At 36.5% G+C, this 27,050-nt stretch overlaps 2 protein-coding genes across 4 annotated transcripts in view; one reads left to right on the forward strand and one right to left on the reverse strand.

Annotated features, from left to right (window-relative positions):
* Positions 1–27,050, reverse strand: part of LOC127847193 (uncharacterized) — a 227,020-nt gene that overhangs the window by 95,061 nt on the left and 104,909 nt on the right. For all 3 annotated transcript variants that reach the window (XM_052378918.1, XM_052378917.1, XM_052378916.1), the window contains exons 28-31: positions 26,489–26,602; positions 20,184–20,408; positions 18,403–18,497; positions 1,113–1,199 (exon numbers count right to left, since the gene is read on the reverse strand). In XM_052378918.1, coding sequence (XP_052234878.1) covers positions 1,113–1,199; positions 18,403–18,497; positions 20,184–20,408; positions 26,489–26,602 — 521 coding nt within the window. The remainder of the gene's footprint in view (positions 1–1,112; positions 1,200–18,402; positions 18,498–20,183; positions 20,409–26,488; positions 26,603–27,050) is intronic.
* Positions 14,620–17,998, forward strand: LOC127847205 (uncharacterized). Its single transcript, XM_052378955.1, has 3 exons — positions 14,620–15,137; positions 15,552–16,540; positions 16,752–17,998. The coding sequence occupies exons 1-3, from the start codon at positions 14,806–14,808 to the stop codon at positions 17,096–17,098; spliced, it is 1,668 nt and encodes a 555-aa protein (XP_052234915.1). The 5' UTR covers positions 14,620–14,805; the 3' UTR covers positions 17,099–17,998.

Here is a 27,050-nt window from a genome sequence, read left to right on the forward strand (position 1 = left end):
TTTAGAGTTAATTTACAATTGGTTGAATAAGAACAGTACTTGATGCGCTCACATCGTGTCACGAGATTTACATATGTTCAAGGGGATATTCTTGTACCAATTGGATGTCAAATCGATGCATACGGGGATACCCCTCATTTCAGTTTATGGAGTGTGTTTACTTCCGGAAAATGGAGAGCGTCTGTGTTCACGAAATTCTGAACACACGTTTATCGTCAATATCGGGTAGACATTTAGAGTTTTTGTAAGTAATATACTGACTATTGATTTGACTAAAGAAAAGGTGGAATGATTGATCGTTTTAGGTGTCCCGCTTTTTGGTAAAAGTCCCGACAATTTGTTATGGAAAGTCCTGATTTGGACCTGAAAAATTCTGGCATGTATGGTTAGAGAGTTAATCTGAAACTCATCCAAGCGCACGTGTGTTAGTGGTCAAAACTCAAATCACAAGATTACTTCACGAAAAAACCCAGGCAGACAACCACACTGATACCTTCTGCTTTCTAAAGCTCAACTTATTCGCTGTCGCCATCTTTTTCACGCTATCAACCCAGTTGTCCTCCTGGCGTTTTTTTGCGACAACGTCGCTCTTAGTTTTAGACATCGACTGGACCAGTTTTCCGGAGAGCAAATTCGGACTAGTGGTCTTGCTCTTGGCAACGATGTATTTTTTCACTGGCGACTCTATCTCCAGGGATATTGATGACATTCGGGATCGCACTGACCCCTGGGCAGGGGAGAAGGCCACAGGCGGTGTGGCCGAGGCCCCAGGGGGTGGGGACGGAGTATCGTCCCATTTTGTGACCCGGAAATGGGTACCCTTCAATGTTTTAAAAGATTTTACTTGTTAAATGTGAGAGTATTTTGTCGTATTCTAAAGTGATCTATTACCTGAAGTTTGATACCAAGCCTTTTGGGAATTTTTCAGAAGGCAATTTAAAAAATTTAAATTTTTTGTTGATTGGGAAAATATCTTTAACTGGTCCCATATCAAGATGGAAAATAATCTGCTGGATCTGAAAGTTATTGCAAGGGCTGCTGAAGACTTTCACCCTCAACTTTTTAATTTTCTACCCTTAAAAAAAAAACAACGACAAATAAGTGTCACTTACCACAGGCGTGGTTGTGTCCTTGGTTGTTCCTTTCCCATCATCATATCCCCACCAGGAAGGCATGTGGGAGGGGTTCACCTTGGGCACCTATAACAAACATCATAGGACAATAAAGGGGTACCTATAGCAAACATCATACGACAATGAAGGGGCACCTATAACAAACATCATAGGACAATGAAGGGGCACCTATAACAAACATCATAGGACAATGAAGAGGCACCTATAACAAACATCATAGGACAATTGGGCACCTATAACAAACATCATAGGACAATTGGCACCTATAACAAACATAATAGGACAATTGGGCACATATAACAAACATCATAGGACAATGTAGAGCCTCATTCTGTGCGTTAGGCAAAGTGGCGACCCAGATAAGACTGTGCAATCAGGGCCAACAATTTCCAATAAATTGGAATCTTTCCTTTAAAAGAAGTCTCTACTAAACCAAAAATCCAGTCCAGGCGGAAAGAGTGGTCCCTGATTAGCCCATGTTGACAGCACAGGCTAATCTAGGACAACACTTAACGCTCATTCATTAAGACCCCTGATTAGCCCATGTTGACAGCACAGGCTAATCTGGGACGACACTTAACACTCATACATTAAGACCCCTAATTAGCCCATGTTGACAGCACAGGCTAATCTGGGACGACACTTAACGCTCATACATTAAGACCCCTGATTAGCCCATGTTGACAGCACAGGCTAATCTGGGACGACACTTAACGCTCATACATTAAGACAGGTTTTTCAAGAGAGCGTCTCATTTTCTCACAAAGCTTAACCCTTTACCACTTAGGTGTGTATTTTGACACATGTGTAGTCCCAGGAAATTAAGTTAAATTATAGACCTTTACCACTTAGGTGTGTATTTTGACACATGTGTAGTCCCAGGAAATAAAGCTAAATTAAAGACCTCTATTACTTAATTCAAGTGACACATGTGTAGTCCCATGCTTTACCACTTAGGTGTGTATTTTGACATATGTTTAGTCCCAAGAAATTAAGTTACATTAAAGACCTTTATTACTAAATTCAAGTTTTAAAGGCTTCATTTCCAACCCTTAGATAATGATGAACAGCAAACAGCATAAAACCTGAACAGACTGTGAGTTATTTGCAGACTGTGTTCTGGTTGTATGCTGTTTACACATTGCCATTTTCACATTGCTTCTAAGTGGGAAAGGGTTAAAACTGTAGTATAAGAGCATAAGTATAAACAGTGGTAGAAAAAAGGGAAATGTTGGCCTTAATAGTAAGAAAAGAAGGGAGTAATACATCATATAAATCATATACATTGTTTTTGCAATTCTTTAATTTGAAACAATTAATTTGCAGGCACTTAAGCACAACAAAGACCTTCTTAAACTGTGCAACCAATATTATTCATCTTTCACAAATTTTCAATGAATTTAAATAATTTTCGTAGCACCTCTTACCCCAAACAATCAAATGTCCAACAAACATTTACGTGCACAGTCTCTTTCCCGACATTATAAAGAAATATCCATACATTTCTGATCCAACAACAGCGTCATTTTGTAACTTCATACAATGAAAAAACAAGACATGTGTTTGTCAGAAACACAATGCCCCCTAAAGCGATTTTGATTATTTATTTTTTTACCTTTGACCTTGATAGATGACCTTGACCTTTCACCGGTCAAAATGTGCAGCTCCATTAGATACACATGCATGCCAAATATCAAGTTGCTATCTTCAATATTGAAAAAGGTATTACCAAGGTTTAAGTTTTGGGACAGAATGACAGAGTGACAGAATGACAGACAGACAGGCCAAAAACAATATACCCCCGATCATTTGATGAGGGGGCATAGAAAGAAAGACACTCAGGGAAAACAGGATTTAATGCATGTGCTAAAACTGCCATTCTAGATTAGTCTGTTCAGTTTGCATAGGCTAAAATTTAGTGTCGTAAAACACAGACAAAGTTCACCTCAAACTTGCAAGCACAGGCAGATCGGCAACTAACACGGATTTTCCAAGAAAATCTAAACGTATTCCTTGCACATAACGATCTAAATGAAATAAATATACAAATATTTTTTTCATCATAAATGAGACATATGCCCATGCTCAGATAGTGGTCATATATTCTTATAGTACAATTACATTCCTTAATTATATTTCATCCCATCTTTTAAGTTAACAAATTTATCGCACATATTATTTATTTTCATTTTCAAATGATTCAACAGAAAATTCGAATTATCTTGGAACTACTTTCCATAATTACTTTTCTTTTGCTTGTAGTTTCACTTTCATTTATCTAACTTCTGAAAGTTCGCCATTGTGTTCGTCTGTTCAAACTGCTTATTCTCATGTTCGGTGTCTGCAGATATATTACTGCAGACACCAATTATACTGCATGAGCATTAAGCACTGTTTTTGCAGAGCATGACTGTGAGAATACAATACAAGGTAACAAGAATTCAATAAGAGCTCATAAGACTTATTTTGCAATCTTAGATCACATTTTCATCTTTATTTATGATGTACACAAGAACAATCAAGCCTACTGTAACTTCAAAAGATCACATATATTCAGGTTTGTGATTGCAGCCTTAAGGCAAACATACAACCTAAAATAAGGGCTGAGGTTCAAAATTCTTGATGTAGTGCCGTCACTATATTGTAGTATCTTAATTGATATTCCAACTTTAAAGGGACCTTTGCACAGATTTTGGCATATATTGAAGTTTGCCATTTAATGCCTTAAATTGATAATGTTAACATTGGAACTAAATAGATCCAGAAATAAAAGAAAACAAGAAGGCCAAGATGGCCCTGCAGTTTTCTCACCTGAGAGGAGTGGATTTATTCAATCTTTGTCAAAAATATGAGCTAGTGATCAAGTGTTTGAGCCAGATGAGTCAGATACGATTATTACTTTGATTTGCATCAAGAAAATCATTCTTTTAAAATACTCAAGTATTAGGTGAACATTAGCTGTGTTTGTGAAACACTATGTCCCCCATATATTTGACCTTTGACCTTTAAGGATGACCTTGACCTTTTACCACTCAAAATGTGCACCTCCATGCCAGATACACATGCATGACAAATATCAAGTTGCTATCTTCAATATTGCAAAAGGTATGGAAAATGTTAAAGTTTGACACAACTCAACAAACCAGTACAGACTGGGGGACATAACAATACAGCTTCTAAAGCTTCTGAGTTCATTAAGGACAGTTATAGTTGATGAGACAAATGGACAGATGGAAAAAAGAAAGTAAAGGGCATCAATCTCGTATTGTCTCTATCTACATGCTGCCTTTTGACAGGCTTATTAAATGTAAAACACCGAGAAAGGGTTTGTACAAATCTTATGTAATCACAAAAAGGAGATACGTTAAGAACACAGAATGAAAAACCAATCAAACTACAAATTTTTATTGAAGAAAATTGACAACCTTACCAAACAAGCAAGTATTGAAAACACTGCAAGCAATTTGTAATAATGTACCATAAATGTCAACAGAAGATAGTCCAGATATCCTGAACACTGCAAGCAATTTGTAATAATGTACCATAAATGTCAACATAAAATAGGCCAGATACCCTAAAAAACAAACACACACAAACATGCACACACACAAACACATTTATTATGCGATTTTGCTCATTATCAAACTCGACTGAGATCTTGTGGCCATATAGCTAATCAGAAACTTTGATAAAAAATGATTGAGAAATGTGAATGCTAGAGTGTTCACAAACCAAATGTGGACCGACGGACAGACGACGGACAAAGACTGAACCTAAAACCTCACCTGAGCAATCAGATGAGCTAAAAAGCGTGTTTTTTTCACCGATCAGAGCCATTTTCCGACCTGTTCGAGATATTAATAAAACTTATTTCTTGACTAATTTCACCATGATTAGGCAACAAATGTGACTTCTAGAGTGTTCACAAGGTTTATCTATAGTCATACAAGGAAAACTGCCCCCCCCCCCTGGCGGTCATGTTTTTTGACCGATTGGGACCATTTTCGACATCTGAGATATAAACAAGTGACAAAATTGTCACAAAACCAGGTTTTCAGTTGAAAAAAGTCTGATGAAGGAAGACAATTCAAAATGTGTATTGTTAACCCCCTTGTGTAAAATTGACCTTGATTTCAATTAGAAAACAAGAGCACCGCCTTGCGGGTGCAGACCGCTCATCTATTTTCTTTTTAAAGGTGAAGGGACTCTCATTTTCAATCACAAAGGAGGGAGGAGTGGAGTGAAGAGGGGTGTATAGTGTGGGGTTGTGGACATTTATTACATTATCTTCCAAAAAAGCGAAAAAAAAAAAAAAAATCGGGGGGGGGGGGGGGGGGGGGGGGGGGGGGGGTTTTGGGTGCGATGGTTGGACGGTATTTCAAACATAACCGTTTTAAAAAAAAATGGGGGGGGGGTATAGTGTGAGGGTGTGGTGATAATTTGTGAGATGATCTTAAAAAAAAAAAAAAAAAAAAAATCAAAAAAAAAATTGGGGGGGGGGGGGTGGGGTGGGGGGGGTGGGGTGGGGGTATAGTGTGAGGGTTGTGGTGGTCATTTGTGAGATGATCTTAAAAAAAAAAAAAAAAAAAAAATTAGGGGGGGGGGAGAGGAGGGGGGAGGGGGGGGGAGTGCACGGGGGATGGTTTGGGTGAAGTCTATTGTGGTATGTCAGGTAAGAGTAGTTTCATCAAAGTATCAATCAAATCTAATCATAAATAAAGAAGTTATGGCAATTTTAGCAAAATTTAATAATTTGACCTTGAGAGTCAAGGTCATTCAAAGGTCAAAGTAAAATTCAAGTTGCCAGGTACAGTAACCTCATGATAGCATGTAAGTATTTGAAGTTTGAAAGCAATAGCCTTGATACTTCGAGTGGATCGAAACACAAAATTTAACCATATATTAAAAGTTACTAAGTCAAAAAAGGGCCATAATTCCGTAACAATGACAACCAGAGTTATGCAACTTGTCCTTTTACTGTACCCTTATGATAGTTTGTGAGTGTTCCAAGTATGAAAGCAATATCTATGATACTTTAGGGGTAAAGTGGACCAAAACATAAATCTTAACCAAATTTTCAATTTTCTAAGTATAAAGGGCCCATAATTCCGTCCAAATGCCAGTCAGAGTTACATAACTTTGCCTGCACCGTCCCCTTATGATAGTTAATAAATCTTGCAAGTATGAAAGCAATAGCTTTGATACTGTAGGAATAAAGTGGACCTAAACACAAAACTTAATCAAATTTTCAATTTTCTAAGTATAAAAAGGGCACATAATTCTGTCAAAATGCCAGTCAGAGTTACATTACTTTGCCTGCACAGTCCCCTTATGATAGTTAGTAAGTGTTGCAAGTATGAAAGCAATAGCTTTGATGCTTAAGGAATAAAATGGACCTAAACACAAAACTTAACCAAAATTGTCAATTTTCTAAGTATAAAAAGGGCACATAATTCTGTCAAAATGCATGCCAGAGTTATCTAACTTTGCCTGCCCAGTCCCCTCATGATAGTAAGTAAGTGTACCAAGATTGAATGCAATAGCATTGATACTTACTGAGAAAAGTGGAACTAAACGCAAAACTTAACCAAAATTTTCAATTTTTTAAGTATAAAAAGGGCACATAATTCTGTCAAAATGCACGCCAGAGTTATCTAACTTTGCCTGCCCAGTCCCCTCATGATAGTAAGTAAGTGTACCAAGTTTGAATGCAATAGCATTGATACTTTCTGAGAAAAGTGGACCTAAACGCAAAACTTAACCGGACGCCGACGCCAACGCCAACGCCGACGCCGACGCCAAGGTGATGACAATAGCTCATAATTTTTTTTCAAAAAATAGATGAGCTAAAAAAGAGATGTGTTCGTCAGAAACACAATGCCTCCTATTGTGCCGCTTTGAAATATAATTTTTTTTGTTTTGTTTTGACCTTTGACCTTGAAGGATGACCTTGACCTTGAACATCCACCACTCAAAATGTGCAGCTTCATGAGATACACATGCATGCCAAATATCAAGTTTCTATCTTCAATAATGCAAAAGTTATGGCCAACGTTAAAGTGTTTTTTTCGGACGGACGGACAGACTGACATACACACATACTGACGGACAGTTCAACTGCTATATACCACCCTGCTGGGGGCATAAAAAGTCTGATAAAGAGAGACAACTCAAAATCAAAATGTGCATTGTTACTGATTGTTCATAGTAACATAGTTGTTTCAAAATCTATTTATAGTTGTGGCGACCTTGACCTTTTAGATATTGACGTAATTCTTTTGCGCGACACACCGTCCAATGATGGTGAACAAATGTGTTAAATGATTTTAAAATGTCACAATAAATGAAATAGAAATGGTCCAGACAAGCTCATTTATGGCCATTTTTGACCTTCAAACTCAAATTGTGACCTTGACCTTGGAGATATCGACATGATTCTTTCGCACGACACACTGTCTAATGATGGTAAACAAATGTGCCACATGATTTAAAAATCTCACAATGAATCACAAAGTAATGGCCCGGACAAGCTCATTTATGGCCATTTTTGACCTTCAAACTCAAATTGTGACCTTGACCTTAGAGATATCGACATAATTCTTTTGCGCGAAACACTGTCTAATGATGGTGAACAAATGTGCCAAATGATTTGAAATCTGACAATGAACGACAAAGTTATGGCCCGGACAAGCTTGTTCCGCCCGCCCGCCGGCCCGCCGACATTCGACAATCTAATAACTTTTTTTTCAAAACCTGGTTAATAAAACCAATGCTTTCAACAAGTTTCATGATGATTGGGCAAAAAAAGTGACTTCTAGAGTGTTCACAAGCTTTTTTTACTATATACATATAGAGAATAAAAGCCACCCCCTGGCAGCCATGTTTTTCAACGGACCGGAACCATTTTTGAACTCAACTCTACAGTACGGTAAATAGGTGTGATGATGATGCCCGAAACCGCCTTTAATGTACTGCTTTATTTACCGGTTTTATATCACGTATTAATGCTACAACTGTGATTCATTGTTAATAAACCTGTGATAAACGCTTACTATGTGACCGACGTCAATCAAAAATAATAATCGCTATATAACTCCGCCTCCATAAACATTCTCGTAACCGATTGGACGTTAAATATCACAGTTTGGCGACTGGAAAGTTACCCGAAAATTTCCCGTAATGCATCTGTCAGCATACATGACTGTGTTATGTGGCTTGAATATACGATACGGGCATCCGGTAATTCTCTTATCAATGGACTATCTATTACCACCTGAAGCTTTTATGGCGATTACATGTGGAAATCGGTACCGAGTTCTCTTTAAAAGTAGGGAATATTATATACTTATAGAGAAATATCAGGGTTTTTTGCAATCGCCATTTTCATTAACATTTTAAACTTTAATCGCCAGCTAAAAGATTCAATCGCCTTTGGCGATTTTGGCGATTGGAAACGCTAACATAGACTATATGTACAATTAATGGAAAATTGCAAAGGGTCATAACTCTGTGAAAAATCATCCGACCAGAACCCGCTGATAATATGCACATCTTCTCTTGGTAGTGAAGCTTCCCATAAAGTTTCATTGAATTCCGGTCATTAGTTGCTGAGAAATAGCCCGGACAAGAAATGCACAATATGTACAGTTTATGGAAAATTTCAAAGGGCCATAACTCTGTGAAAAATCATCCGACCAGAACCCGCTGATAATATGCACATCTCCTCTTGGTAGTGAAGCTTCATATAACGTTTCATTGAATTCCGGTCATTAGTTGCTGAGCAATAGCCCAGACAAAAAGTGTGCACAGACGGACACTTGGACACACGGACGGACAGACGAAGCTTCGACTATATGCTCCCCTAAAATAAATTTTGGGGGAGCATAAAAAAGTAACAGGGCTGTTCTTAACCAGGTTTTCCGAAGGAAAAAAATGGTTATTAGATTGGCGAATGCGGGCGGGCTGGCGGGCTGGCTGGCGGGCGGGCGGGCGGAACAAGCTTGTCCGGGCCATAACTATGTCGTTCATTGTCAGATTTTAAAATCATTTGGCACATTTGTTCACCATCATTGGACGGTGTGTCGCGCGAAATAATTACGTCGATATCTCCAAGGTCAAAGTCACACTTTGAGTTCAAAGGTCAAAAATGGCCATAAATGAGCTAGTCCTGGCCATAACTATGTCATTCATTGTGAGATTTTAAAATCATTTGGCACATTTGTTCACCATCATGGGACGGTGTGTGGCACGAAAGAATCACGTCAATATCTCCAATGTCAAGGTCGCCACGACTAAAAATAGATTTTTTTTAAAAACAAACTTACAAAGGGGGTTAATTTTGTTTGTTCATTTCAAAAGTTCAGTTTGAGTTTTCTCCCTTTATCAGATTTTTTTTCACAATTAAAACCTGGTTTTGTGACAATTTTGTCCCTTGTTTTATACTTTATATAAGCAATCGTGGTAATGTTACAAAATATAGTGATAACAAGAGAACTCTCCAAATTAATCAATTGTTTCGCGTTTATAACGCTTTATAATGTTAAGGTTTTTAAATCGTCAAAAGATGCATATATGGATATTAATAAGAGCATGGTAAATGTTCAGTCAGAGCTACAAATAAGCTTTTTGGGGTAATTGGGTAAAACTGGGTAATGGAAAACTTGATTGGGTATCCAAAAGTATGATGCCCGCTCATATAAAAAATAATTGGGTATTTGTACCAAAACAAACAAGTGAATTGGGTATTTGCAATAAAACGTGAATTTAGCTTCTCAAAACCGTACCTACATAAATTCACTGTTATGTATTCAATCGCAGTATAGGTTGTTCCATCTTTCTGCTATCAGATTCAACAATCTGAAGACAAGGGAATTTCTCAACCCACTCATCGAATGTGTTTCTACTTGTTTTTGTTCCAATAATATGGGCAAGTACTTTTGTTTTAGAAACCCAACACACCCCATCATAGGGGTTTGGAACGGTATTGTGGTAGTATAATATAGTGTATTTTGACCGAAAATGCCCCAAACATAACTCATTATAGTCATCAACTATGCCCTTTGCAATTGTTTTATATTTAGATTGATTTACCACGACAAAGTAATCTAAATGTTTTTGTATTTTTTTTAGCAACTTTTCGTCTGCCTCGAGACGCCATTTTGTTTGACTTGCATTTGTTATCATCTAAACGATTGGTAAATACGTTACCAGATAAAAACAAGCGCTTGTCGATTAAGACTCGATTCAAAACGGCCAAAACAAAACAGGATTTTTCATTACGCATAGAAGGCGGCTCGAATTGGGTATCAGCAATTTGTTTTGCATACCGGTACGCACAGATTTAAAAAAATGCGTATCCACCTATTTTTTATTACGTATTTACGCAAATACGCAGCTTATCTGTAGCTCTGTGTTCAGTATTACTGTTTCCTCGCAAATTTTACAACTTTGAACATTTGCAAATCTGAAACAATTATTTTCAATTTTGTCTATGTAAAAACACGTGAAATGTCCCTTAAATACATGAAAGGAAACTGCTTTGAATACAAGGACTGTGTCTAAGAAAACGTTTTTGGTGTAGAATTTGAACTTACTCAAACTTTGTAAGTTTTAAAAAAATAATAAAATCTTGGGAGCATTTGTGAATAATTTCCGGCCAGTTAAAGCCAGAATGAATAAATGGATTTTTATATTTTTGAAAAATACCAAAACTGCGTAAACTAGAAAAAGTCCAATCATCAAAATGTTTATCCATTTACAATAACAGATATTTTAATTGACTATTTTTGTAGTATAGCGTAAACAAAATACTGCATCCGCTGATTTGACAAGTATATGGACGCAGGATTGGTTTTTAAACAATGTCAATTGAGTGAAACTATTGTTTCTCCAGTGAAAAGGCTAAGTGGTCAAAACAATTGTTCACTCTATTCTTGGTAAGGAACAATATATTTTGTGTTGCCTCTTTATATTTGGCACATTGCCAGCTGAGTGTTAATACTTTAACCCATTTATGCATTGTGGACTCTCCCATCCTTCTATAATGGATCATTTTTTTTCCAAAATTAGGGATGTCTAGAATATTAATTTCTATATTTAGAATATTTCTTACAGAAATTCCTTTAAGCAAACAGCGCAGACCCTGATGAGACGCCACATAATGCGGCGTCTCATCTGGGTCTATGCTGTTTGCCAAGGCCTTTTTTCTAGATGCTAGGCATAAATGGGTTAAGGCTATATTCTCATATTTATTTATTCATATTGCATCTGTGTATTCGTATAGTTTATATCATTTAAATTAAGTATTGTTGTTGCCTATGCTGATAAATTTGTGTTTACAAAAATACATTGTTTTTTGTACTTGAACTTTAAACATGTTTAAGCATTGGGTTTTACAAAAGCCGTTGTTCCAGCTGGGCAATAAGGACCTCTGTTTTAATGGCTGACATGCACAATCCATCTCTCACAGTTTCATGGTCTGTGTTTGGTCAGCCTGTCTGAACATTGTTATTTCAAGGCTATCACATTTACTTAGGCTATTTATTCTTAGACCAGAAATACCTTAAAAAAAGATATTCATGCACACATGGAAGGTAAACAATAGATCCTTAATGAATTTAGAAAAAAACATTATAGATACCATTTTTAATCTATTTAATAAGAAGAATTCCATGAGATTGGCTAACATATTTAGAATGATCATGATAATTCACAAGGCGATAGCTTATTGAGATCAAATAGCTATTTACGGGAAACAACAAAAACAAAAACAGCTCTTATAAAGAAAGCGCGTTTAAATATTTTAACGTGTATGGATCATTTGCGTTTAGTGTTTATTTTATTTTCACATGGTGTTTCTGTTTTTCATCTATTGATACATTATCAAAAGTATCTAATTATGAGAAATAAGTAACCAAAACTGGAGTAAAACATTGTTATTGATCTGGGTGTGATGCAGCTAAGAACTGCGTCTATAAAAACAGCTATGATCTCTGATCTGATTGATAAAGCTGACTATCGTTCAACACTCACCAACATTAACACCCTAAATCTTATTTTAAAAGAATTGTATTTATTGTTGAGACTTTAATAAATTCAAACCTGAGAACAGCGGTCAGTCAAGAGAAATGACCAAAGTGGCCATCGTCCACAGGTGACTGTTGTTTTCGGATCACAATTTTTAGATGGCTGGTCAGTTAGGATATTTTTACGTCGTAACCCCACCCAGTCATTTGCATACAGTGTGAAACAAAGGTTCATTGCCAATAACTAAGCCTAATAACATAATTAACTTACATTAAAAATACAGAATAATATCTTATAAATTGATTTTATTTAATATTTTTAAACTAAATAAATGACTTTTTCAATGCAAGTATAATTGTTTACTCATGCATCTCGTTCATTCAGAAAATAAAGCTTGTCACATGCCATTGAAGTCACGACCAAACAAGTCTAAAAAGCGGATTCGCTGTCATAAACCGATAGTAGGTTTATTCAATAAATCCTACAGTTGGTATTACATTCATTGGGATGTTTTTTTAAAATAAAGATTGTAACGTGTCAATGACGTCACATTCAAACAATTATAAAAGCGGATTCGCTGTCATAAACCGACAGTATTGTATAACCGCATCGTTCTAATTCAAAGAAAAAGACCAACCAAAATCTGGTTAAAGATATTTAGTTTGTTATAAAAATTGCAGTTATGTATACATTTTTCCTGAATAGATAATCACAAATTATTTTTATCGCCTTCTTATAACAACACTCGACAGCTTAGTGTTGTTTTAACATCTTATCAGCTATAAAGATTTATTAACTTTGTCACGCGCTCATGCTTTGTCGTTATGAATGCAGCCGATAATTGCTACTTATACACATTCTTATTGTTATGTGCACCTGTTTCGTTTTTGTTCTTAATTTCGGAACTCAAAACGACTGATGCGTTACCGTTGTTTTCAGTTCCAACATGACTTTCGATCATAGAACTATCAAAGGCAATTACCAATACCAGATGCTTTACCCGCAATATAGACGGACAAATGATGTGCAGTGTTTTTAATTTTTGCGAATCGAAAACTACTGTTGCTTGACCATTGTTTTCAGTTCAAACACGTCTTTCGGAGTGGAATAAAGTGGCCATTGGACGTTATGGACAATTTACCGTTATTCTCAAGTGTAATATAGAGTGATTTTCATCGGAGGGGAATCCGGACTGACCATTGTCTGCAGTTGACTGTTATTCTCAAGTGGCCATTAGGTCATTTTCGACTGCACTGGCATGACTGAAAAGGGTGCTGCTTTCTATACCAGTCGGCGGGTTATAATTTTTAAACAATTTTATACAACAATATTTAAAAGAGACCTGTTCACCATTGACTTCCATCATAAGGCTTTATATAACGTGCATTTTCTTAGTATTATCGGTATCTAAATCTACCAAAAACATTTTCATTTATTATTGCAAAGTTGGTTTTTGGTATGTTTATTAACCCTTTACAACTTAGATACGTATTTTGATGAATTTGTAGTCCCTTACAAAGTTAAATTTAATTAAATACCTTTCTTACAGAATTCAAGTTTTAAAGGCTTCATTTCCAACCCTTAGATACTGACGAGCAGCAAACAGCATTAAACCTGAACAGACAGCGAAATTTTCACTTTGCTTCTTATAGAGAAAAGGGTTAAGCACTAAAATTGATTTTCTTCTCCTTTTTCAATTGATTTGATGTTGATTTCTAACTCTGAAATGCAGATGAATATCACATGGAGTTTACTAAGATCCAGATCTAACACAATTGTGTGACTGACTTCCTTAATTTTGACAAGGTTGACTCTGAAGTTGACATTTTTGTCCTACATATTGCTCGTTATTGCAAGTTTGTCAATCAACTTCTGAAAAGAAATTATGAGTTGTTAAAATGTGCAAGCGATTGTATAAAAAGAAGTAGCCATTAATTGTTTCAAAACAAGCAAAATGACACTCAGTACTAAGAAAAATATTGGATCGTTTATGGACGATCATCAAACAAAATCAGTACAATTATTTAGCGTTTGTAACGCTTTTCATTGAAAAATTGGAAATATGTGTAAGAGTTATTGTTTGACTGTTTGTTTAAAAGTTTAAAATCCTCAGTGTAATGGTAGCACATTGAATTTGGCTTTCAAAAATTCAAGATATATGCATTTTGGACAAGTCAATTTTAGCACCATTTTTTCTTGCTTTAAATATTATCTTACACTATAACTCCAAATATTGGACATTTGTTAAAATTAAACAAAACAAAAACTTTTTTTAACATTTAAAAATGTGTGAACAATGCCCTTTTACTGACCACTTGTATAAAAATTGTCGCCCATTCTGAGAAAACAGTTATTACCCTGTCCTCCGAAAAGTGTTAAACACTCTATAAACAATATCTCATTGTTATTTTTTTATGGACTTTGTACTTCATTGTGTTTTTAAGTGGATTTTCTGCTTAACGGGGCAATATAATTCAGCCATTACCAGTTATAAGTAAGGTACATTATTATACTAATTTATAACTGTGTGTGCCTTCATGCAACACATTTAGATTTTTATAGCATTGTCGTATTTCATATTAATAGTCAAACTCATAGTGAAGACACAACTTTTTAATCAGAGGTCAGTCCACAATATCTATTGAAAATGGCAACATCTGTAGATTCAGTTAATGACAGTTCAGACTTTGTGAAGGACTATTCTTGTGTTGCTTGCGAAAGTAAAAATATCGAACTAAGTGCTGATATCTTTTGTGAAACATGTTCGAAGTGTTTCTGTCAAACATGCCTTTATCACCACGATCAAATGTTTGTCAACCATGTAACATATGGAAGAGGAGAATCAAATAAATGGCCTTTAACAAAGACAACCGAGGATTTGCTACTGAAATGTGATGTTCACAACAGCAAGACTCTGACAATGTTCTGCCAGGACCACAGTCAGCTGTGCTGCTCTGATTGTCTTTTAGTGAATCACAGGTAAGTGACACTATTACACACTTATAGGAAGTTGAAGGTGACCACATTTGTAAAAAGTAGGTGGATAAAACTTGTATCAAAACAATATCAAAATTAAGAAGCAGTTTCATACGCGTAGTTTACTTGTTTAAATCATTTTAAGAGTTGTTTTTAAACAATTATTAAATATTTTATATTAGAAGACATTTTTTTCCAGACATCTAAATCACAAAATATGTTTTATTTTGTAGTGTAATTTTTTATTTCATAAGGGTTTTAAACTGGTAGTAGACTACTTTAGACTAAATTAGACTCAAACTAATTATAAAAACCTTTGCTGAAATATTATCAATTCGACCAATTGTTTGAATTTCACCTAGATATTTTTTATGTCAATTTGATAATAGATAGTTAAGATTTATGTTGCTATTTCAGACAATGTAAGAATGTGGCTCTAATTTCTGAATCAGTAAAAAATTCGTCAGTGGATATTCAGCAGTTGTCAAACAAAATTCAAATCATTCTTGCTGATCTAAATACGTTTAAGAGAGCGCAAGAGGCCAGCATTCATTTCGTGGAGGGATCATACAGCGAAAAACTGCAAGAAATCAGAGAGGTGCGTAAGAAATTAAATGCTGATTTGGATGGACTAGAAAATTCAACTTTGAAAGAACTAGATACAATTAGGTCTACATTGCAAACCTCTCTCAAAAAAGATGTTGACAACTGCAGCCGACTGAAGTATGAACTGCAACAACTCAGTGAGGCTGTACAGGACCTATGTGATAAGAGCAAGAAGGACATTGAGTTCATAGCCAGCAGGAAATGCTTGGACAAGATACTCGAGTCAGAGTCATATCTAAAGGAGAACTCAGTCAAGGTTCAGAGTTCCATAATATTCAAGGCAAACATTGACATTGACCAGTACCTGACTAAACAGCCCAGTCTTGGAAAGATTCTCACACTCAAGATGAATCCAAACCAGGTGTTGACAGTAAAGAGAAAGTCCGAATATAATGTGAAAATATCAAGTGACACAGAATCAAATTGCTCTATAATAGGCATTTGCAGCCTGCCTAGTGGTCATGTCATTGTTGCAGATCTCGACAATAAGAAAGTAAAACTGTTGGATCAGAATTACAATGTGTCCAGTCACTGTGATGTGGCTGATAACCCATATGACATTTGCCCAATAACATGGAGTGAGGTGGCTGTGGCTCTTGGTTTTACCGGTGTGCAGTTTATGTCTGTGAGCAATGGGCAGCTGGTGAATGGGAGGAAGTTACAGTTACCACATTTTGCTTTTGGCATTGCCCACCATAAGGGAGCATTGTATATCACTTCTGGCCAAGCTCTCTACCACTACACCCTGACTGGGGCACTTGTGAAAATGCTTTATGAGGACAAATCAGATGGATGGAGAGGTAAATGTATTGAAAATATTGTTGAATATTGAACATATGGAACATATTGTAAAAACATATGTATACTAGTATATATGTAAATATTTAAACATATTATATAATCGCTACTGTGGATATTTTAAACTATAATGTCCTTTGAGGAGAATTTTTTTTAAGTGTTAATGTCTTTAATAATCATGTGTTAATACATAACATGTTCTATGATTTGTAGTTTCGAGGTGTGCAGTGAGTCCTACTGGTGACAGGATCTATGTTACCAACCACAGCCAGCACAAGCTGCTCACACTGGCCACAGATGGCAGCCTGCTATCAACGTACACTGACCCTGAACTGAATGAGCCAACTGGTTTAAATGTCACACCTATAGGACAAGTCATTGGATACTGGTCTCATACTGTCATTCAGATGGATTGTGAGGGGAGAACGAAACTGGCCACTCTAGCTTCACAGAAAGAGGGAGTGAGCCACCCTCTGTCTGTCTGTTACAACTCCAACAGTCACCAGATCATCGTAGGGATGCAAGATAACAATAAAATCATTGTTATGAAATTGAAATAGCGCTTCTAGTGGAACAAACATTTCTATAAACGCTGTTATGAATGAAATTTCAAATTTTTCTATGAATGATGCATTAAGTTTAACGACTTTATATCTAGGTAAAGAAATGAACATATACTTTTTACTTTTAATGAAATTTATTTTTAAAATGAAATGTTTAATGATCCTAAGATAGTACAATGTATGACAACTATCTATGGTGATGATGATTTGTTCTTTTGTCTCGCTTCATGTCAGATTTGCCATGTAAAAAAATCTTATAAATAATATACGGTTTCATGTGTATTATATGTTAAGCAATTATTGAGATGTATTAATATTATATCATGTATATATCTGATCAATATGTTGAATTATCCTATTGTATCATGTATATATCTGATCAATATGTTGAATTATCCTATTATATCATGTATATATCTGATCAATATGTTGAATTATCCTATTTATATCATGTATATATCTGATCAATATGTTGAATTATCCTATTATATCATGTATATATCTGATCAATATGTTGAATTATCCTATTATATCATGTATATGTCTGATCAATATGTTGAATTATCCTATTATATCATGTATATATCTGATCAATATGTTGAATTATCCTATTATATCATGTATATATCTGATCAATATGTTGAATTATCCAATTATATCATGTATATATCTGATCAATATGTTGAATTATCCTATTATATCATGTATATATCTGATCAATATGTTGAATTATCCGTTAACAATTATTTTGAGAAAAATATGTTTAATCATTTATGTTTTCTTTTTCAATAAAAGTTTTTATATTTGGTACTTGTGCCTCTGATAGCCTATTTCAGTAATCATAATACAAAACTTCTGTCTTAGAAGAAACTTGAATTCAATAAAATATTACAATTAGTTGGAAATGTTACTTGTACATTAAATGATTATTCACTTTCCGCCTACACTGGATTTTTGTCAAGAAGAGACACCACTTTCCCAGGCCATAGCTCAAATTATTCAACAGGGGAAAACAAGGCCAATCACACAAACCTGTATAAATAATCACACAAAAATGGTATAACAAATCACACAAACTGGTTTAACCAATCACACAAACCGGTTTTACCACACAAACCAGTTTAACCAAAGACCAATCACACGAACCGGTTTAACATATCAAACAAACAGGTATAACCAATTACACAAACCGTAATGACCAATCACACAAACAGGTGTAAACAATCAAACAAACAGGTGTAACCAATCACACAAACCGGTTTAACCAATCAAGCAAACCGGTATGAACAAATCACACAAACCGGTTTTAGCTCGAATGGCTTCTCCTTCTCCGTCCATCTTGGAGTTGCTTTCTCTAGTTTGAACTTCTTCCGGATTACAGAGTTTGGAATGTAACCTAGAATGTAATGAAACAATCATCTGTTATTTCATAACGATTTTAGATATTATCCAGCTATATATTCCATAAATGCTCTCAGAAATGCAAATCATATTTTAACTAGTCTGCAAAATCAGGGGTTTTCCCAGCCATTTTGGGAAAAAGAGTTTGTTTTAGATATAATAATCATTTTACACTTCTTTCTATTAACATTTTGTTTACAATTTCCAATAAGGATCGGGGCTGTTTTCTTTGAGATCAGGTCCATTTTATGGCCTTTTTAAATAGCAGGAAAACCCCTGAATATTATCCAATGGCACTTGGGATGTGTCCTGTGTTAAGCAATTTAAAAAATGCAAAATCATTATTATTTGTGGAACATAAATTTCGGTTGATTACATTGGTACACCGATCCACAAATTTAACTAAAAACACATTGGAAATTGACCAATGCAAATAGGTCTTCTTTTTACATCAGAAATCAACATTTTAAACCACAAAATGTTGATAACTACAAATGATTTTACTGTATGATACATAAAAGAACGCACAAACAATGTGCTGGCAATTACCATATGACAAAATGGTGATGTTTACAATCCAAGGTGAACAGAAATGAATATGTCACCTATATCTAGGGAAAAGTGTGAGTATTTAATGGAAACAAATACCAGATAAGTCTTTTGCACAAGGTTCCTGTAGCAATCACGATTAAACAGAGCATTTTTATCTTAAAAAATAGCCGTTTTTTTTCTCCTCAAATAAGAGAAATTTGCGGCTCAAATCATCCACAAATTTACAAGTTTAGGACTCTTAAATCTTCACATTTATAAAAACTTTGGGACTCATTTTTCAACAATTTTGAAAAGATTGCAAGTAATTTTTCACAATTTAAACAAGGTGGCAACTCATTTTTCACAAATTGAGGGGCTAAAGCCACTTCACAAAGACAAGAAAAAAACTAGGGGCTTCAAAATTACCATCTGGCAATTGAAATCACAATTAAAGTACTGAGGTCGCCATGGTGAAATGGATATTGTGTCCACCCAGCAACCTAGAGGTCACCGTTTTAATCCCCACTGTGGGAGCGTTCTTTAGATCTCCCTCAAAGACACTAAGTACTGGCTCTATGCTCAGGAAAAAAACTCGAGAGAGTTTCAATAGGCCTGATGGCTATCGATGCAATCAAGCTAAAAGAGCTTTGTCACAGACGTGACGAATACCCCCTCATGCTGCATTGACACAGAATATTTTGCATGTTGTCTTCACAAAAAACAGCGGACACCATGCTCAATGTTTAAACTAGTGACACTGTGACCTAGTTTTTGACTCGGCTTGACCCATATTCAAACTTGGCCTAGACATCAACTAGATGCAACTTCTGAACAAGTTTGGTGAAGCTCGGATGAAAACTACTTAAATTAGAGAGGGGACACCATGCTCAATGTTTAAAACGCACTAAGTAACCCTGGACCTAGTTTTTGACCTGGCATGACCGATATTCCAACTTGACCTAGACATTATCTAGATACAACATCTGACCAAGTTTGGTGGAGATTGGATGAAAACAACTTGAATTAGAAAGCGGACATTAAATACCGACCGACTGACAAACAGACAAGCTCACTCCTATATATACTCCCCTAAACTTCGTTTGTGGGGGTATAATAAATAGGTTTAAACTAAAGTAATGAGGACAATTACCATCGGGTGCTATGATTGGCTCCTTCTTCAGGAGATCCCTTTCCTGTAGCAGCCTCATCTCTATCGGTCCCTTGGGCAGGTGCGACTCCAGGGACCTTATTGCGACCCCTACTTCAGAAGGGTACACCTGCAGGAGGTTTTCCGAGTCAAAGAACTCAAGCTTTTGTGAGCTTTCAGTGGACTCTGGTGATTGATTGGAAGTTGGTGAAGTATTCACCGACTCGCCTGAAACAACAAAACAGAGCTATTTTACACTTTTTAACTCAGAAGCAAAGTGAAAATGACTATGCGCAAACAGCAAAAAACCAAAACAGCCTGCAAGTAACTGGCAGTCTGTTCAAGTTTTATGCTGTTTGCTGCTCGTCAGTATCTAAGGGTAAGAAATTAAGCATTAAAACTTAAATCTAGGAAGAAAGGTCTTTAATTAAATTTAAATTTCTCTAGGACTACAAATGAGTCATATATCTAAATGGTGAAGGCTCAAATAACCTGTGTGCTTTTTCACCACTTTAGGAATGGGGCCGGGTCCCGCACAGGCTTATCAGGGACGGCACTTTCGTCAATGATATTTTTCATTTAAAGAAAGCCTTTGCTTAGCAAAAATCAAGTTTGCGGGTAAAGTGTCGTCCCAGATAAGCCTGTGCTGGCATTAAACCCTGTTTTCACAGAGAATGGTCAAAATGTGCAGTAAAGAGCAGCAAGCCAAACATCTTATTTTGTTACTGAAAAGCATATAAAATAAATATAATATTGCCTATACAGAATAGACATAGAATAAAAATATGGGCTCAAACTGTACAACTGCAAGTAAGAAAATGGAATAAAAAATAAAATGACTATTTTAGGGCAAACAGGGCTGGCTCGTAAATTGATCAATACTGGGAAAAATGGGATTTAAATGACAACTCCAGATCAATCTTGGCTCACATTGACAATAGCATGGCAAACTGGGAAAATAGTTGACCCCTGTAGAGCAAACAGGACTCAAAATTAAACAGGTAGCGAAAACTGGGCTTAAAAATCGACCATTGCAGAGTAAACTGTGCTAAAACTTAACCATGCTGAAGAACTGTGATCAAAAGTAACCAGAAAGAGCAAACTTTGCTATCAATTAATAAGACAGAGCAATTTTAACTTAAAATTGCCAATCAATGCAAACTAGGCAAACACTGACAAGGAAGAGCAAACAGGGCTCAAAATTGACCATTGTTGGAAAACTGGACCCAGGCAGAGTTGATACGGCTAAATTTGGACAACTCAAAGCACACTGAGCTCAAATTTGACCACTGCAGGAAAAATTGGGCCGAAACTGGGCTCAAAATTGACCATCTTAGGGACATTGGACCCACAATTTACCAGGCAGAGTTGATACAGCTTAATTTTGACATGTCAAAGCAAACTGGCCTGAAATTTGACCATCGCAGGGCGAATTGGGCTCAAATTTGACCATTGTAAAGCAAAGGCTGCTAGCAATTTACCATTGCAGACTGGATGATAACGATTTTGATCATCTTATTTTAATTTTATCATTTACAAGAAAGAACATGTTACATTGAGACCAGTTCAACATTAATACAGACTGGTTACTGTAATACCTCTATTCCTAACATTTCAGTTGCTTTGACATTTAAAGTGGCCTTTGCCTACAGTTATTAAATGCTCTTATTTTCTAAAGTGTTTTTCCCCTTGTACATCTTGATTCACTGACTAAACTTATTCAATCCTTATAAAACTATTCTTCCATGATAATTAAAGGTTAATTAATGTGCATGAAGTGTCATCCCAAAGTAGCCTGCGCAGTTCGCACAGGCAAGCACAATCAAATCCTGCTTTCATTGGTTTTTTGTTTAGAAGATACTTCTTGAAATGAAAAATGTCATATAAACAGAGTGTTACTCATAAGCCTCTGCAGATAAAATAGCCTAAACTGGGATGACCTTTACGCCCATGCATTAAGCCAAATCGACCCAGTGCGAGGCTGTATAGGGATTTAGCCTAAACTGGGATGACCTTTACGACCATGCATTAAGCCTAAACTGGGATGAGCTTTACGCCCATGCATTAAGCCCAATCAACCCAGAACTGGGATGACCTTTACGCCCATGCATTAAGTCACATCGACCCAGAACTGGGATGACCTTTACGCCCATGCATTAAGCCAAATCGACCCAGAATGAGGCTGTATAGGGAATTAGCCTAAACTGGGATGACCTTTATGCCCATGCAATAAGCCAAATCGACCTAGAATGAGGCTGTATAGGCAATTAGCCTAAACTGGGATGACCTTCACGCCCATGCATTAAGCCAAATTGATCCAGAACTGGGATGACCTTTAAGCCCATGCATTAAGCCAAATCAACCCAGAATGAGGCTGTATAGGCAATTAGCCTAAACTGGGATGACCTTTACGCCCATGCATTAAGCCAAACCGATCCAGAACTGGGATGACCTTTACGCCCATGCATTAAGCCAAATCAACCCAGAACTGGGATGACCTTTAAGCCCATGCATTAAGCCAAATCGACCCAGAACGAGGCTGTATAGGGAATTAGCCTAAACTGGGATGACCTTTACGCCCTTGCATTAAGCCAAATCGACCCAGAACAAGGCTGTATAGGGAATTAGCCTAAACTGGGATGACCTTTACGCCCATGCATTAAGCCAAATCTACCCAGAACAAGGCTGTATAGGGAATTAGTCTAAACTGGGATGACCTTTACGCCCATGCATTAAGCCAAATCGACCCAGAACGAGGCTGTATAGGGAATTAGCCTAAACTGGGATGACCTTAACACCCATGCATTAAGCCAAATCGACCCAGAACAAGGCTGTATAGGGAATTAGCCTAAACTGGGATGACCTTTACGCCCATGCATTAAGCCAAATCGACCCAGAACAAGGCTGTATAGGGAATTAGCCTTAACTGGGATGACCTTAACGCCCATGCATTAAGCCAAATCAACCCAGAACAAGGCTGTATAGGGAATTAGCCTAAACTGGGATGACCTTTACGCCCTTGCATTAAGCCAAATCGACCCAGAACGAGGCTGTATAGGGAATAAGCCTAAACTGGGATGACCTTTACGCCCATGCATTAAGCCAAATCGACCCAGAACGAGGCTGTATAGGGAATTAGCCTAAACTGGGATGACCTTTACGCCCATGCATTAAGCCAAATCGACCCAGAACTGGGATGACCTTTACGCCCATGCATTAAGCCAAATCGACCCAGAACTGGGATGACCCTTACCCCATTGCATTAAGCCTAATCGTCCCAGAATGAGGCTGTATAGGGAATTAGCCTAAACTGGGATGACCTTTACGCCCTTGCATTAAGCCAAATCGACCCAGAACGAGGCTGTATAGGGAATTAGCCTAAACTGGGATGACCTTTACGCCCATGCATTAAGCCAAATCGACCCAGAACGAGGCTGTATGGGGAATTAGCCTAAACTGGGATGACCTTTACGCCCATGCATTAAGCCAAATCGACGCAGAATGAGGCTGTATAGGGAATGAACTAACTAACCTAAACGTTAGAACATTTATATTATCTTATAGAATTATAAATAAAACTGCATACAAACATAATGCTCTGAAAAACAACCAATAATGACAATTCCCATTACAACCTCAACAATAATTATTTTTACACTGAAGACCTTTTATTGCAACAAATTGGAAAGCCAATCTAAGACCTATTACTTTAACAAATAAGAAAGCAAAACATAAACCTTTTATTTCAACACATTTAAAAACCAAATAAAACCCTCTTATTTCAACACATTTTAAAACAAGACAAAGACCTCTTATTTCAACACATTTGAAAACAAACAAAAACCTTTTATTTCAACACATTTGAAAACCCAACAAAGAGCTCTTTTAAACACAATGAGAAGCCACACCTTCATATGGAAATTAAAGGACTCAAATTGGGAACGAAACTTATACTATCCATTGTAAATGTGACCCAAAAATCCCTTGCTTCTATTAGCTTCTTCATAAAAAACATATTCATGTTCTATCTGTAAAATACTCTTTTAATAGTCCAATTAAATAACTTCACAATTTCTTAAATATTCATCATATATTTGTATTCCATTCCAGATTCATAGCCTTTGAACAGCTCTTTGAAAATCACAGAGTTTTAAACAACAAGCACATGTTTACCAGCACAAGTAAAGACAAAAGTGGTCAATAAACTAACATTTCTGCTAGATGACACATCATATGTGTCTTGTTCTGTGAAAGCTGGTCATAATGCATGTGCGTAAAGTGTCGTCCCAGTTTAGCCTGTGCAGTCCGCACAGGCTAATCAGGGCAACACTTTCCGACTAAACTTGATTTTCAGTCAAGAGGGACTTCCTTGAAACTAAAAATACCATATAAGCAGAAAGTGTCATCCCTGATAAGCCTGTGCGGACTGCACAGGCTAATCTGGGACGACACTTTACGCACATGATATAAGCCCAGTTTTCTCAGAACAAGACACATATGATCTGCCAATTCATCAGCTTAAAACTCTCTATACAAGATGCATTTCAGATGTCAATGCCACAATAGACTTATTGATTGTTCTCCTCTATTGTATGATAGAGTAGTGACAAGTGACCAGGGTAATCTTATGGAATTGTTGTCTTAATTGGTGTTAACCTAATTGACTGTCAGCTTCATAAATAATATAATAGCACAAATGTAGAAAATGAAAATTCTGGGTTTATTCCCCACTTGAGGATCATGTTATATGAGAAATATTTTAAGCATTACAATTTACATCAATGGTTTGTATGCATATTATTTGAATAAACATTTATGGGGTAATATATTGGTTGAAGTTGAAAACTCCATGATTTAATAGATTTGTCATACAAAATGATCCATTCTAATAACCCTACCATAGACAGAATAAACATTAGTAGAACTTTGACAGATTTTGTGTTTAAAGAAAGCATGGTGAAATAAAAATGTAAATGTCTCTAGATTCATACCATGGATACAGATTTCCCCATGACATGTTTGGACACAGACGGTTATATATATGAGCCGCGATTTGTGAAAACTGAACTTAACGGGTGTCCGCCATTGAAAAATGATGTGGTGGACGGACAAATGCTTTGCTCAATGCCCAATCTTTTTTATGATTCTAAATTTATTAAGAATAGATACCATGCGTATTTCAGCTATATTTAAACAAAACCGTAGCCTCTCAAGATCCTTTCATGGGAAGAACCAATACTTTGTGAAGAATAATCGTGAAAATGGGTGTGAGATGGGGATCAAACCTGGAACCTCCCTCTAGCAAGGCTGACACTATATCCATAACACGTCTGAGATGGGGATCAAACCTGGAACCTCCATCTAATAAGGCTGACACTATATCCATAACACGTTTGAGATGGGGATCAAACCTGAAACCTCAATTGGCGCTTAATGCGTGTGCCTAAAGTGTCATCCCAGATTAGCCTGTGCAGTTTGCAGGGAAGACACTTTCCTGATTTTTTAATGTTTTTCTTCTTTTAAAGGAAGTCTTTTCTTAGCAAAAATCCATTAACAATGGAAAGTGTCATCTGCGCAGGCTAATCAGGGACAACAATAACATTTACACTACCCAATCATTACTGTGATACCTGTTATCCAAACAAATTGTGCGGTCTCTTTTAAAACTTCTTGGCCTTATTAACAACCCTCACCCACATAAGCAGTCCATTAGCCACGTCCTTCCTTATCAACTTTGTCAAGCACCTCTATTGAAAAATGGGGTTTAATGCTTGTGCACAAAGTGTCATTACAGATTAGCATGTGCAGTTTGCAGGAAAGACACTTGCCTGTTTTTTAATGTTTTTTTTTCTTTTAAAGGAAGTGTTTTCTTAGCAAAAATCCAGGTACAAAGGAAACTGTCATCCTCGCAGGCTAGTCAGGAACGACTAGAACATTTGCACTATCCAACCATTACCGTGATACCTGTAATATTGACCAAATAATATGGTCTCTAGTTAAACTTCTTGGCCTTAAAGATACCCCTCACCCAATTGAGCAGTGGATCAGCCAGTTCCTTCCTTATCAACTTTATTGTAACCCTCTCAAGGAAAATGGGGCTTAATGCTTGTGCACAGTGTCCCAGATATGCCCAAGCAGACGACAAAGACTTATCAGAGAGGCCACTTTCTGCTTTAATGGTATTTCTTGTTCAAAAGAAGTCTTTTTTTAGAGAAAATCCATTTTAGGCGGAAAGTGTCGTACCCAATACTCACATGGATTAAGCCCCATTTTCCAACAGCGAGACTCGACTACCATTACTGTAATACCTGCGATCTTGACCAAATCGTATGGCCTCTTCTTTGACCTCTTGGATTTATTCACGCCTCTAGCCCAACTAAGAAGTCTATCGGCCAAGTCATTCCTGATCAACTTCGTTGTACCTGTGTATAATGTTTAAGAGTGTCTTATGTCTGTGTATTAAAGGCAGTGACACTGAACTAAACTCTATGTTTTGTATGTCATGAACTTCTATCATATAGATATCTTTAGGTGTGTTGCATATGCTTTTTTATCTCTGATTGCATTCAATTATCTGGAGTGATTTAAGAACCACCTTAGGTGAGGAAAATGCCCTACCCCCTTACAGGGTTTAACTCAACCCATCATATATATATGCATTCAATTATCTGGAGAGTGATTTAAGAACCATCTTAGGTGAGGAAAATGCCCTACCCCCCTTACAGGGTTTAACTCAAACCATCATATATATATGCATTCAATTATCTGGAGAGTGATTTAAGAACCACCTTAGATGAGGAAAATGCCCTACCCCCCTTACAGGGTTTAACTCAAACCATCATATATATATGCATTCAATTATCTGGAGAG

This window comes from Dreissena polymorpha, chromosome 10, assembly GCF_020536995.1.
Source record: "Dreissena polymorpha isolate Duluth1 chromosome 10, UMN_Dpol_1.0, whole genome shotgun sequence".
NCBI classification, from domain to species: domain Eukaryota; kingdom Metazoa; phylum Mollusca; class Bivalvia; order Myida; family Dreissenidae; genus Dreissena; species Dreissena polymorpha.

Excerpts from the sequence above, each read along its gene's own strand:
- LOC127847205 (XM_052378955.1), top strand. The coding sequence starts at position 14,806 with ATGGCAACATCTGTAGATTCAGTTAATGACAGTTCAGACTTTGTGAAG. Across the intron at positions 15,138-15,551 it reads TGTCTTTTAGTGAATCACAG|ACAATGTAAGAATGTGGCTC; the intron begins GTAAGTGACACT and ends TTGCTATTTCAG. Across the intron at positions 16,541-16,751 it reads CAAATCAGATGGATGGAGAG|TTTCGAGGTGTGCAGTGAGT; the intron begins GTAAATGTATTG and ends TATGATTTGTAG.